Source organism: Protopterus annectens, chromosome 3.part1 (genome assembly GCF_019279795.1).
Source record: "Protopterus annectens isolate FY-2018-M chromosome 3.part1, PAN1.0, whole genome shotgun sequence".
In the NCBI taxonomy this organism is placed as follows: domain Eukaryota; kingdom Metazoa; phylum Chordata; order Ceratodontiformes; family Protopteridae; genus Protopterus; species Protopterus annectens.
This window is the reverse complement of record NC_056732.1, coordinates 175,253,050-175,267,840: the sequence shown is the minus strand read 5'-3', so window position 1 is coordinate 175,267,840 and position 14,791 is coordinate 175,253,050. Positions and strand designations below refer to the sequence as shown.

The following is a 14,791-nucleotide window of genomic DNA, read 5'->3' as shown; positions in this document are numbered from 1 at the left end:
AGCCATGCCCAAGTACTTGCACCCCTAGGAGGAAAACTCGCCCTGCCTGCAAAAAACTGGGAATAAATTACCCAGGACCGTTGGGTCTTAAACATTGTATCCCAGGGATACAGATTCTACTTCCATTCACTGCCAACCCCAAGCGGATTGCCAGACCTTCCCCCAAACTCGTGGACAGAGGCCCAAAAGCAAGTACTTTCTCTTCTCAGTATCAGGGCTATTCAACCTGTTCCGACAGAGCAAAGGGGACAGGGTTTCTACTCCAGACTGTTTCTGGTGCCCAGAAAAGAAAACTCTTGGCACCCTCTCCTGGATCTGTAAATTCTCAACACCTTCCTGGTGGTACCAAATTTCAAAATGCTTACACTCCAACAGCTGCTGCCTATGCTAGCCAAAGACTCCTGGCTGGTCACCCTAGACTTAAAAGAAGCTTATCTGTACATCCTCATAAGGGAATCATGCGGGAAATATCTATGTTTCAGGACAGGCTCTATGCACTATCTATTCTCTGCGCTTCCCTTTGGCTAATCTAATCTGCCCAGGGTATTCACAAAGTGCCTGGCTCCAGCAATTGTATACTGCAGGCAGAGAAACATTGTAATTTACCCATACTTGGACGATTGCCTGATTCAGGCGGACAGACAGGAATTGCTACTTCAGCACCTGACATTTGTAGAGACACCCCTAACTTCTCCAGGGTATACCATCAACGAAAAGAAATCACATCTGGTACCCAGCCAAGAAATTGTATTCCTGGGAGCAAGCTTGAACACAACTTCCCAGATGGCATTCCTCACTCCAGAAAAGCAGGATTATTTGACAAATTACTTCAAACTACTGGCCACCCAAACCCAGCTATCTGCAAGAAAAATATTGCAAGCCCTAGGGTTCATGGCCTTATGCATTCTCCTAATTCCGTATGCAAGACTGCATATGAGGAAACTTCAATGGTACTTAAAAAGTCTCTGGTGTCAACATTCTCAGGACCTGGGAACAGTGATTCAGATCATTCATTGCCTAAGGACAGAGTTCCTTTGGTGGGCAGAGGCCTGCAACCACAACAAGGGACTCCCTTTCATTCAACTCCCCGCCGCCCAAACCCTGACAACAGATGCATCAGACTATGCATGGGGGGCTCACATGGCAGGCAAATGCGTTCAAGGCAAATGGAGCCCTGGACAAATGCACCTGCATATCAATAAAAAAAAATGGTAGCTGTACAGAATGCTCTGACAGCCTTCAAATACTTTATCCTTCCAGGACAACTCTTGATAAAGACAACACCACAGTCATGTGGTACATAAACAAGCAGGGGGAAACTCATTCCTACCCACTCTGCAGGTTAGCCATGGCTCTGTGGAACACAACTTTGAGCAACCAAGTGCACCTGTAAGCTCAATTCCTGCCAGGCAAACCAAATTCACTGGTAGACAACTTAAGCAGAAATCTAATGGACCCACACGAGTGGAAACTGGAACCCAATTCATTGAAGCTTCTAATCCACAGGTGGGGGACACCAGATGTGGACCTCTTTGCTTCCCCCCAGAATCATCAATTGAGAAAATTTTGCACCAGAACTACCCACAGCCAAGCATGGAAAGTGAATGCCCTATCCTTTACATGGGAAAACCTCTGAATCAATGCCTTCCCCCTCTGCTCCTCCTCTCGAAAGTACTACTCAAGATCAAACAGTACAGGCGAAGGACAATCCTTATTGCACCAGACTGGCCATGCCAGCACTGGTACCCACTTTTATGGAGTCTGACAACAGTGCCACCCTGGCACCTGCATCAGACCCCCCTCTCTGCTGTCCCAGCAAGAGGGCCAGATTTTGCATCCTCAGCTGCAAACCCTGAACCTAGCAGCCTGGCTTATTCCTTTAATACGTAACCAACAACCCTCAGCAAATAGGTGCTGGATGTCATCCTTGAGGCCAGGAGGCCTAGTACTATGAAATCCTATTCAGAAAATTGGAAAAGATACTGTTCTTAGAGCCAGTCGCAGGGAAAGGACGCAGCCGTGCCCACCTTACCTCAAATCCTAGATTATCTAGCAGAGCTGCTCCATTAAGAGTCATGCCTGCCATCTCAGCTCATTACAATACTGAGCCCACCCCTCTTCTCTCACCCTCTGGTCAAACAGTTCCTTTGAGGAGACCCCCGAGGAGAGCTCCCACTCCTGCCTAGGACCTTAACTTTGTACTAGAGAAGCTCACACTTCCTTGAGCCTGCTGCTACAGCAGAGTTGAAAGTCCTCTCTTGGAAAACAGCTGTACTTCTAGCCATCACTTCAGCAAGAAGAGTGTCTGCAGGCCCTTATGGTTGTGGAACCCTTCATTATCTTCCATGCGGACAGGGTTTCTCTCAGGGCTTAACCCATCATGTATGCCCAAGGTGGTATCCAGTGTGGCTTTAAACCAATCCATCCATTTACCAACCTTTTATCTTAATTCTCAGAATAAAGGGGAAAGGATCCTGCACTCCTTGGATGTGCACAGATAGCTTAGGTTCTTCCTTGACAGGGCTAAACCGTTGAGAAAATCTGACCAGCTGCTAGTCTGCTTTGCTACAGGGGCATAGGGCAAGGCCATTTCAAAGCAAACCATCTCCAAATGGATAGCACACTGCATCCATGTCTGCTACAAGCACCATGGAAAACCTACCCCACAGGGGATCAGAACCCATTCCACTAGGGCTACCTCAATCTCTACAGCATTTCTTAGGGGAGTCTGTACCCAGAGACATCCTGGAAGTTGCAACCTGGAGTTCAGTACACACCTTCACCAAGCATAACCACTTACCTATATTTTCTTAATCCAGAGCTGGATTTGCTACAGCAGTCTTACAAGGCCTGCTAGCTAGCCTTAATACTTGATTGACTCCACCCTTCCTAAGCTTTGGGAATCAGCCCAAGTGTGATGACTGCAACACTGAAACACAAAGAACATAGTACAGTTGTGTACACTTAGTAGATGTTAGAATGTGTTCACTGTTGCAGCCCTGGTTACCCTTCCTCCAGCCCACCCTGGTTTTCTCTCTCTCCTGTCTATGGCTATTACTATTGGTATTTGTATTTATTTTTTACTGGTGTTTTTTTCCGCACCATAACTTAGCTCCCTGTTTGGGTGGCTCCTGACATTTGGGGCAAGAAAAACTGATGTAATGGCGTCGGCTGCCTGTTTTTATACCCCTGACAACATGACATCAGTCCTGGATCGACAGCATACGACGCAGAAATACTAACTCTCTGGTATTTGGGCCAACTGGGGGCTACCTGCAGGCAGATAACCAAGTGTGATGACTTTTATTGACTATACCTCTATTCTTGTTTAATATGCTTAAAAGCTTTCTGGTGTATTTGCTTTTTGTTGGAGATGTAACCTTGTATATGATTGCTTCCCATTATGGGGGCACCTGACATCTGGGGCAAGAAAAACTGATGTAATGGCATTGGCTGCATGCTTTATACCCCTGACATCATGGAAGATGAGATGGCCAACGCAGGACCCTAAGACTTTGATAATCAGGCCGACTGAGGGCTACCTGCAAACAGATAACTCATATGTAATTACTGCAACAGTGAATACACTTGAACATCTACATTTATGGTAAGTGTGCACAACTGTACTTTGTCAGCCTTCCCACCTCCCTTTCTGTGTCTTGATTTTTTTTTTTTTTTTTTTACTGTTCCTTTTGTTTAGAGTACTGCAGCAGTGATGTCAGAGAACATAATACAGTTGTCTATCTTACCATAACAGTAGATATACTTCTCTTCTCTGTTGCTGTATTTAGTCCCTCCAACCCTCTTTTATTTGTTCTGGTTTTCATTTGATTTAATTCTGGGTGAGGGTTCCCCCTTTTTATTTTGAATTTTTTCCTTCTGGATGTGCATGGACTCATTTGTCCTGGAGAGATTATTCTCTTCTGGGTAGCTGCGTCTGTACATCCTTTTTATGCCATATGTTCTGTGCGGGCAGCATATGTGATGTATGGCACATACGAGGTCATTAGGCTTTGGTATACTGGCTGAACGTCTGGCTGTCTTTGGTGCGAGATCCCTTCTGTGTAGAATAGTGCGACAGTGAAGAGAGGGACATCTACTGTTATGGTACGATTTTAATTTTACACAACTGTACCTTCTCTTCATAGTGAGAGTTGAGCATTGGTCCTATTATGTGGTAGGTAAAAGATTTTAGTAATGAGCCCCAGTTCTGTGTGCATGCCCAACTAGTGTTCTTTTGAAAAGCATGCAGTGGGAGTAATGCAGGAATGTTATTCAGTTTAGCAGGTGACAAGCCCACAGATGGCCACATTCTTCTTAGATTATATTCTTGGATTTCTTTGATGTTTCCTAAGGGGAATTGCTATAGTGCATGTGGTCTTGATGATGAGCATGCACAGTGTCTTCACTGCTCCATCCCATTTGGCTGTGCCAGTACATAGGCCACTAACTGAATTTCACTGTGGTTTCATATTGTCATTTTGTGCCACAAAAAATCTCACTTAGTTGCATATTAAAGATGTGGCTATGACACTTGCAATGTCTTGTTTTGCAGAACTTTTCTCTGTGGAGTCATGAGTCATTCTGTCTGATGCACTGATGAGAATAATAGATGTTTGTTTTTTAGTTTACTGAATAAATTGTCTTTCTTTAAATGAGGGCGAAAAGATGTGGTGATTGCAGCTGTCTTCTTCTGTAGAGCTTTGATTAAGTCTGTAAGGCCACTGATTTTTGGTTTGCTGATTGTCTTGCTTTTAAATGAGAATGAAAAGACAGTGGCATCATTTTTCTTTAGCTTCTGCTTAATTGAAATTTGATTTTTTGATGTTTGTTGAAGAGAGGATGTGCTGAAGAGCAGTGAAGAAGCCCTGTGAGGTACTGTTAGGTGGGGATGGAAAGTGTTTGAGACTGGAAGAGGTTAGAATGCATTGCCAAAAGTTTTTGCTGTTACAGGTTTCCATCTGTTAAAAATACAACCTGTTTTTTTTTCTGTTTCCAGGGAAAACTCCATGATCCAGATGGAATGGGCATTATTCCAAGAATAGTACAAGATATTTTTAATTACATATATTCTATGGACGAAAACTTAGAGTTTCACATTAAGGTAGGCTTGCTAGTAGTTTTTTATTCATAAGCCATCAACTTTGTAGTCCTTTAAGGCAAATGTGTGTTTTCATTGGTAAGTTAGTGAAGGTGAATTAGTAACTGTCTACTTTTTTATCTTGACGTAGGTTTCGTATTTTGAAATATATTTGGACAAAATCAGGGATCTTCTAGATGGTGAGTTTTGAATGTGGCTTTTCCCATCAGTCTGAATTTCAGAGAAGGCAAATCTTGTGAAACAGAGCATTTTTAACAGTGCTACAAATAGATATTTAAGCCTCCATTTACATAAAAGAAGCGATCTACAACTATTAAGACATTAGAAGTTTAGTTGAAAATGTTATTAAATATCTGTTAATATTAACACATAATGGCTTACAAAGCATGATGGTTGTTAAATATAAGCATTTTGCAGTTAAGGGGACAGTAAGTTTATCAGGGAAACGTGTGTGCTGAAAATTTGTATGGAAAAGTGTGTGTTTGATGCTTAAATGCTCAGAATGTACTTGCACAGAAACTACTCTATTTCCTGTAACCCTGTATGCAGCTGAGTTGTTTCATGACTGACTGGACTTAAACCAGGGTGATTGATTCTGAACTTGAGTAAATGAATGATCACTTTGCTGATGAGCAATTTTAAAGCTACCAGTGGGCAGAAATTATGCAGAGTATCAGTTTTTCCAGCTTAAAATACTGGTATTAAAGAATCACTGCTGTATAAATTGTATTTGAGTTTGGAGTAATAGCCAAGAGTAGATGCCAGTCCCCAACCTGAATCTTTCTAGCAGGCATGTTTCCTTTTTGTTAACAGTGAAGCTTTCTTCTCTCCCCCCAGACACCTTTATTGAATTATCACTTGTGACACAGGCAAATTTACATTCATATAAAAGTAATCAAATAAAATTGACATAAACATTAATACTGCACATATATTGTTATATATCATATAACCTAAGTAATACATAAATTATTCAGTTCTTGCTTTTTTTTTTTTTTTTTTGTATATAAAACATCTTCATTAAACCATCACTTACTACACAGACAGTCATACATGTATATAAATGGAATTATACAATGACTGGCCATTAATAGTCAATAACGAGCACGCTGATTGGCCAGCCCAACCAGCGTGCCCATTGTAAATCAGAGAATATATAAACGGAACAAAGTCTGGTCGCCCGGATTTTTTCCCATTAGTATATCTCCTCATTTTTTTTTGCCCCCCCCCCAAAGAAAACGGAAGAACTGAAACAAACGAGGGAGATGACACAGACAAAAATAACAGGATAATCGGGTATGTTCTGAAAAATTAAAAAAAAAACATACCCGATTATCCTTTTATTTTCTGTATCAGCTCTCCCAAACGTAAAAAGACTCCCGATTTTCTTTTTTATTTTTAATTTAAAAAAAAAAAAGGGCAACTGAGATCTTGCTTTCTCCGTTGCTTCCTCTCCACAGCACTGATGTACTGCATAAGTGTGGGAGCACAAGTCCCTTATGCATGCGCAGTACATCAGAAATGCCCCAGGATACCAGAAAACTGTAGAAGGGCAGCACGGAGGCATTATACAATGACATTATTTAAGAAAAGTAAGTATTTTTTTTTCTTAAATAATGTCATTGTATAATAGCAATAACCCACGGCTGGTTGTGGGCAATGCTAGATTTACCCAAATTTGCTTTATTTGGTCACACAGGCTTCGCCCTCGTGACGAAACCACACTAACCATGGGTAAATCCAGGATTATACATTATATATCACTTATCTACTCAATCTTTCTTACTCAAACATTATGTAGCTCATTTAAGTCCTGCTGCCTTTTGGGCCTCATTCCTCCCTTGTAGGTATTGTTCCCCATAATTCCCATTTTTTTCCTATATAGTTTATTCCTACCCTTTTGTAAAGATCTCAATTCCAGCTGTTTTGTCTCTGTTACTGTGTTAACTATTTCCAGTATAGTTGGTTTCGATTTTGATTTCCATTTTGTAATAATTGTTTTTTTTTGGCAGCCACCATTTAGACACAGCAAGGCCTTAGCATGTCTAGGCAATTCTGATTCTGTATCATAGCTCAGAAAAATCATCTCCCTCGTCAGGTCAATCTGCCCACCCAGCATCTCTGACAGTGAATCCTTAAAGTCCGCCAACTCACCGCACTCCCAGAAAATATGTTCCCGATTATCAAATATGTTCCCAGTTATCTTTCTTTCCCTTCACACCTACAACATTTACTGTCTACCTGAGGAAAAATTCTCTGGAGTCTACTTGGGGTATAAAAATATCATTGTAAACATTTCCAGGAAAAAATCATAAATCATCTAGATTTTGTTGCATATTTGAGAGACATGTATACGTACGTGTGTGTGTGTGTGTGTGTGTGTGTATGTGTATATATATATATATATATATATATATATATATATATATATATATATATATATATAAAAATATATCCTCACCTTGTTTCTTTGTGAATTGCTTATCCAATCTCTGTTCCTTATCCTTTCTAAGCTCCTTTGATTCTTGTAGGTATCATGCAATATTTTATATGCTGTACGGATTATTCCTTTTTTAATGGCAGCTTCTGTTCTAGATTCTATTAAAGACCTCTACCAGTGCTGGTCTTTCATTTAGGACCCCCCTATTTCTTTCTGTTTGTCTATACTCTGGTATCAATCCCTCATGGGGAAGGCAGTCTGTAACCTGCAATCCAAATAAATTCTTTGTGTCTTCCCTTCTGATCATCTTTCCCTCTCTAGTTATTTGCTCCCAATGCCTTGGTTCCTTTGTCAGTTTTCTCCAGTAAGATGTTCTTCGTGTTTCACTGTTGCAGTCATCACATTTGGGTTATCTGCCTGCAGGTAGCTCTCAGCTGTCCTGAATACCAGAGTCTGCGGATTTCTGCGTCAGGTGCTGTCACTTCTTCCATGAAGTCAGGTCGTCAGGGGTATAAAACATGCAGCCGACGCCATTACATCAGTCTTACTTGCCATGTGGTGCCTGAAGCAGAAGCAATTTGCAAGTGCCGGTCGGCCGACTCCTGAAATTTTCGATGTCCTTCAAGGATGCATCTGCAGTCCTTACAAATGGGTTGTCCTGGCCTCAGGCAGCCCTTCGGTCGGCCGGATTCCAAAGTCTGGGTCTGGCCTCGGCTGATGTCGCACTTCACCCGACGTCATAGCTGCAGTTCAGCGGGTATAAAGGCATCAGCCGACGCCATTTTCCTCAGTCTTTCTTGCCGCGTGGCACCCGAAGCAGAAGCTTTTCGCAAGTGCCGGTCGGTCAGAACCAGAGATTACTACTACCGAAGACTTCTAAAAAGCTAAGTACCCCGTTGGGGACTCTTTCTTGCCTCAGCCGATGTCAGAAAAAGTGAATAACTGTTTAACTTGTGGGAAACAAATACCTCAAAGATTTCCACTCTTACTGCCTACCTTGTTTAGGCCCAGACCACGACGTAGCAGCTTGCCTAGCCTGTGCTTCCTTCAACCGACGAACGCTTGGACGTCGGTCGGAGTTTGCAGAGGAGTTTTTCTGCTCCGCTTTTGCTTATATCATGCCGTCGGAGACTCCGACTTCACATTTAACTAAAAAGCGCAAGGAAAAGGACCGACACTCGCGGTCCGCGGTTTCGGCCGAAACCGCTGCTAAGCCAACCGCGAGTGTCTCTGTTTCGGCCGAAGCCGAGTCCGCGGTTCTTCCTTCGGCCGAAAGCATGCCTCCTTCTACCGAGGCCTCTTCCAGCATGGCTGAATCTGCTACCGAAAATCCACCTGCTCTTACAGTTTCTCAGGATTTATCAGATACTATCCCCTTAGATGTATCTACTCCTGCACGTGGAGCTGCTAGGCCCCCTGCATCCATGTCAATTAAGGCTTTTGCCAGGGCTAAAGCAGCTAAATCTTCAAAGGCCGTACCTGCTAAAGCCCCCTCACACAGGCCTAGCTCTAGTACTCAAATGCTTAGTCTAGCAGAGGATCTCATTTCTTTGATCAGGGGAACCCAGTCTCACCCTGACAGGGCCTCTCACCCTCCTCCAGAGAAGAGGCTTAGAGTAGAACCCCTGAGCCAGTTTCTTCAGATTTATTCCTCTGATGATTCAGAAAATACAAACCCTCCAGAGGGCCCTTATTCTCCATATGAGGACTCTGATGCAGAGGATTCCATACCTTCTGCCTCTCCTCCTGAGGAATTTTCTTTTGGGGAAACCTTGCATGCTATGAGGGAACAATTTCAATGGCAGGGCCAGGATTTTTCAGACTCTAGGAAAAGGCTTAGGACCTTTTTGCATTTACCACAACATCGGCCTTTAGCTATTTCTCCAGTACTTACAGTTGTGGATGATGCATTTAATGATGCTTGTACTGCCCCTGACTCACTGCCTCCGGCCCCTGCTAAGCCCGACAGATACTACAGGGTTCCGGACACACATTATCATTTGTATAAGGCTCCCATTGCAGATCCTGAAACTATTTCACAGGGCCCCAAAGCTGTAACAGCTGCCTCTGCCAAAAACCCCCTCCCCTCTGAAATAGAATCCTAGGGCATTGGAGAGATGGGGTAAAAAAGTTTATACTTCTGCAACTCTTTCAGCTAGGGCCTTGAACTGTCAATTCCACATGATTCAGTATCAGGAATTTCTGTTAGATCAACTCACTAAAAAACTGTCCTCGCCTGAACCTTTAGACCGTAAGTCCCTTCAGGATTTGGTGCATAACACTCAGCAGGTCAGTAATCATTCCTTAAAATGCGGCTATGATGCACTGGAGGCTTCCTTTAGATCAGCTATGACTGGTACAGTGATCAGAAGGCATGCATGGTTAAAAGAGCAATCCTTACCAGACCATGTAAAGTCAAAGCTACTAGATGCTCCCATGGAAAAGCACAGTTTGTTTGGTTCCCCTGCACAGCAAGTGTTGAAGAAGGTGGAAGAGAAAGCTAAATCTGTCCAGACAGTCAAGGATTTCTTACAGGTCCAGCCTCCGAGGTTTAGTAGGAACTGGCCTTCCAAGAATTGGTCCTTTCCAGACACCACCAGAGCACAGAGAAGCAGAAATAGACGCCCTAGAGGCAGAGGTCAATCCAGAGGTGCCTACAGGGGATGTCAGTGGCAGCCTAACAGCCAGAGAACTACTGCCACAGATCCAGCCACTACCACTTCTGCAGGACAATCACAGTGACTTGGCTCTGAAACCGCCTACCAGGGAACAACTGGCAGCACCCTTAGGTGGAAAATTAGCCTTATTTTCAGTAAATTGGCATTACATTACAGGAGACAAATGGATTTTACAGACAATAGACAAGGGCTACAGGTTTCACTTCTATACTCTTCCAAGGAAGAGAGGAATGCCAAACCTACCTCCAAACCAAAGGACAAACGCTCTACAGCAAATAGACCACTTGCTAAGGATGAGAGCTATAGAAAAGGTACCGGCTATGGAACAAGGACAAGGATTTTATTCAAGGCTTTTCCTAGTACCAAGAAAGGAAAACCAATGGAGACCTATCCTCGACCTGTCCGCTCTAAACACATATCTCATTGTTCCAAAATTCAAAATGCTGACCCTACAGCAACTTCTTCCCATGCTGGGCAAGGAGTCTTGGCTGGTGACTCTGGATCTCAAGGAGGCATACCTGCACGTCCCCATACGACCAAATTGCAGAAGATACCTCAGATTTCTTGCAGGATCAGAGCATTATCAATTCTCAGCATTGCCTTTTGGCTTATCTACTGCGCCCAGAGTATTCACGAAATGCCTGGCATCAGTAATTGCTCATTGCAGGCTTCAGGGAATTCACATTTATCCATACCTGGACGACTGCCTGATACAAGCGGACAGCAAAGGCAAATTAACAAAAGATTTGAAAAAGGTTATTCACCTGCTGCAAGCCCTGGGATACACAGTCAACACAAAAAAGTCAAGGCTGATACCATCCCAAAGGATAACCTTCCTGGGTGCGGAACTGGACACATCAAACCAGATGGCATTCCTCACAGCAGAAAAACAGAAGCAGCTACCACTCTATTTTATGGCATTAACAACACAGAACCAGCTTACAGCAAGGAAAATCCTGCAAGCCCTGGGTTACATGGCATCCTGCATAATAATAATTCCACATGCCAGACTACGTATGAGGAAGTTGCAATGGTACCTGAGGAATTTATGGTCTCAGCACAAGCACAGCCTAGAAACCCAAATTCCAATAATTCCATGCTTGAAACAAGAATTCCAGTGGTGGGCCCAGGCCTGCCAATTGAACAAAGGACTGCCCTTCCACAGGCCTCACCCAAGCCAGACTATCACCACGGACGCCTCAGACCTCGGATGGGGGGCACACATGGTGGACAAGTGCATACAAGGCTTATGGACTCAAGACCAGATAAACCTACACATAAATCAAAAGGAGATGCTGGCAGTAAAACAGGCAATTCAGACATTCAGACCGTTTCTTCAACAGGGTCATTTGCTGATAAGGACGGACAACACCACGGTTATGTGGTATATCAACAAGCAGGGAAGCACACATTCATATCCTCTATGCCGGATGGCAATGGACCTCTGGAATGTGGCCCTGAGCCTCAGCATTCAGCTCCAAGCCATATTCGTGCCAGGAAAAGAAAATATACTAGCAGACATCTTAAGCAGAACCACCACGGATGCCCACGAATGGATGCTGCATCCAGACATCTTCAAAACCATCACAAGGAAATGGGGACTGCCAGAAATAGACCTGTTCGCGTCCCCACACAACCACCAATTGAAAAAATTCTGCACAAGGACATACCACCCACTTGCTTGGAAAGTGGACTCCCTATCCTTCAGTTGGGAAAACCTGACAGCATATGCATTTCCACCTCTTCCTTTGATGCACAAAGTGCTACTGAAGATCAAAGAAGATCACCCGAGGATCATTTTGATAGCTCCAGATTGGCCGAGGCAACATTGGTACCCGCTGCTGAGGAATATGTCCCGGGAACACGCATGGCCTCTACCCCTAATACCTCTAATGCTAACACAGAACAACTTCAAAATCCTGCATCCAAACTTGAAAACACTGCAGCTAGCTGCTTGGAACATTACATAAGGAAAAATAACCCAGATTTATCTCAAAGGGTTAGGGACATTATCTTGGAGGCTCGCAGACCCTCAACAAGGAAAACTTATTCAGCAAAATGGAAAAGATATCTCATTTGGAGTGCAACAAAAGGAGTAGATGCTTCATTGGCAAACATAGCTAACATCCTGGAATACTTAGCAGAGCATTTCCACAATGGTCTGTCTTACTCCTCCATTAAGATTCATGCATCAGCAATTTCAGCAGAATACAACATGGATCCTCCAGTCTTTTCTCATCCTTTTCTCAGGCAGTTTCTCAGAGGAATTAAAAATGTAAAGCCACCAAGGAAACCACCATTGCCTACATGGGACTTGAACTTTGTGTTAGAAAAGTTAACACCCCCCCCCCCTTTTGAACCAGCAGCAACAGCAGAATTACAGTACTTATCTTGGAAGACTGCATTCCTGCTTGCAATCACTTCAGCTAGAAGGGTTTCTGAATTACAGGCATTAATGGCAGTACAGCCCTTCCTTATCTTCCATCAGGATAGAGTGTCCATGAGGACTAATCCTACCTTTATGCCAAAGGTGGTCTCCAGGGTATCATTAAATCAAGCAATACACCTACCAACATTCTTCCCCAACCCACAGAACAGGGGGGAAAGATTGCTGCATACCTTGGATGTACACAGACAATTACACTACTACCTGGACAGAACCAAGAACAATAGAAAAACTGACCAGCTTCTGGTAGCTTATGCAACAGGAATGGAAGGAAAAGCAATTTCAAAACAAACAATCTCAAAATGGATAGGAAATTGCATTAGATTTTGTTACTCTTTTCATGGAAAGGCAACTCCAGAAAACATCAGACCTCATTCCACAAGGGCTACAGCCACTACTACAGCTTTCTTACGAGGAGTGGCTACCAAGGACATTTTAGAAGCTGCTACTTGGAGCTCCGTGCATACATTTGCCAAGCATTATAATCTGCCTTTATACTCCATATCCCGAGCAGGTTTTGCCACTGGTGTTTTGCAAGGGATCTTACCTACACCATAAACTCTTAGTGCCTCCTTAGTGCCTCCTCCCCCAGTTTGGCTATGGTATTCTACCCATTTGTAAGGACTGCAGATGCATCCTTGAAGGACATAGTACAGTTTTGTACCTACCATAAATGTAGATGTCCGAGAGGTATGCATCTGCAGTCAGGATTACCCACCCTCCTTCCCCTCTGTGGTACTCCTAGGGTATTTGCCCATCTTGTAGCTAGCTGGGGGAATCTATTATGGTGTATTTGTTTGTATATATGTATATACATGTTTATTTCTATGTGCTCTCTATTGTTTGGAAACATTTGCATTTATCCAAATTTAGCCTTTCTAGAGGGCACCTGGCATCTGGTGCAAGAAACACTGAGGAAAATGGCGTCGGCTGATGCCTTTATACCCGCTGAACTGCAGCTATGACGTCGGGTGAAGTGCGACATCAGCCGAGGCCAGACCCAGACTTTGGAATCCGGCCGACCGAAGGGCTGCCTGAGGCCAGGACAACCCATTTGTAAGGACTGCAGATGCATACCTCTCGGACATCTACATTTATGGTAGGTACAAAACTGTACTTTTTCGAGTTTCAGACCTAAAGTCTTCAAAAAGATAAGTACCCTGTTGGGGATCCTTTTTTCTTGCTCTAACCGATGTCAGAAAAAATAAAAAATAGTCTTGCCTGTGGAAAGCAAATACCTCAGAGATTTTCATTCTTACTGCATCACCTGTTTAGGCCCAGACCACGACGTCCCTCGCTGTCTGTTTTGTGCCTTGTTCAACGCCCAAACTATTTGTCGTCTGGCTATGTTTGTAGCTTAATACTTTCATTCTCGATCTCCGTACTCTGAAATGGCTTCCTTAAACCATCCGACTACCAATCTTCTGAAAAAATGCAAGGATAAAGAAAAGACAGATGGCTTAGGTCCATATCTGCCGACGATGCTACCATTAAGCTAGTCACCAGTCCGCAGGTACTCAGGTGCTTTTGCAGTCCCTGATACCCGCTACTACTGATTCGCAGACCTCTACTGAGACCCATTCCGAGTCCAGTATGTCGTGAGATTAGCCCCCTCTTACCAATTGTCTGCATCCCTAATTTCAGCCATCCCTATTGGCAGAATCTCCTTTCTGCATTCCCTTGTTGATTTAGTTCTTAGAATGCTTTCTGCTACTTTATGGGTATAATCTGCATGATTATTGTTGTCCTTAAAGGCATTGCATCCAATATCCCAGTTTCTCCTTGTTTCTTGAGCTTCCCCCGTGTTTCATCATTATCCCTTTCCACTTGGAAGTATGGATGTGATGTCTTATCTCGCCTTCATTCTTAACTGGTTGGGTTCAGAACCGATCCTCTTTTCTGACTCTGCCTTATACCAAAGCTCAAGGTCGTCTTCTAGCTTGTGGTTGAAACCCTATCCCATCATGCTCTAGGAAGGTTCTCAGATCTTGTTTGCCGCTAAACAAGATCAGGTGCTCCCATACTGGCTCTGGCAAAGTGGGAATTTTCTTTGTTGCCTAATTGTCATTTTGCTATTTCAGATATAACTTCTAGAGTTTATTAGATACTTTAGTTAGATTTTAGAG

The 14,791-nt window shown here is 43.4% G+C and overlaps 1 protein-coding gene across 1 annotated transcript in view; it reads left to right on the top strand.

Moving 5' to 3' along the window:
• Positions 1 to 14,791, top strand: part of KIF5B (kinesin family member 5B) — a 2,669,048-nt gene that overhangs the window by 664,430 nt on the left and 1,989,827 nt on the right. The window contains exons 4-5 of the mRNA XM_044066703.1: positions 5,000 to 5,104; positions 5,232 to 5,280. Of these exons, the coding sequence (XP_043922638.1) occupies positions 5,000 to 5,104; positions 5,232 to 5,280 (154 nt within the window). The remainder of the gene's footprint in view (positions 1 to 4,999; positions 5,105 to 5,231; positions 5,281 to 14,791) is intronic.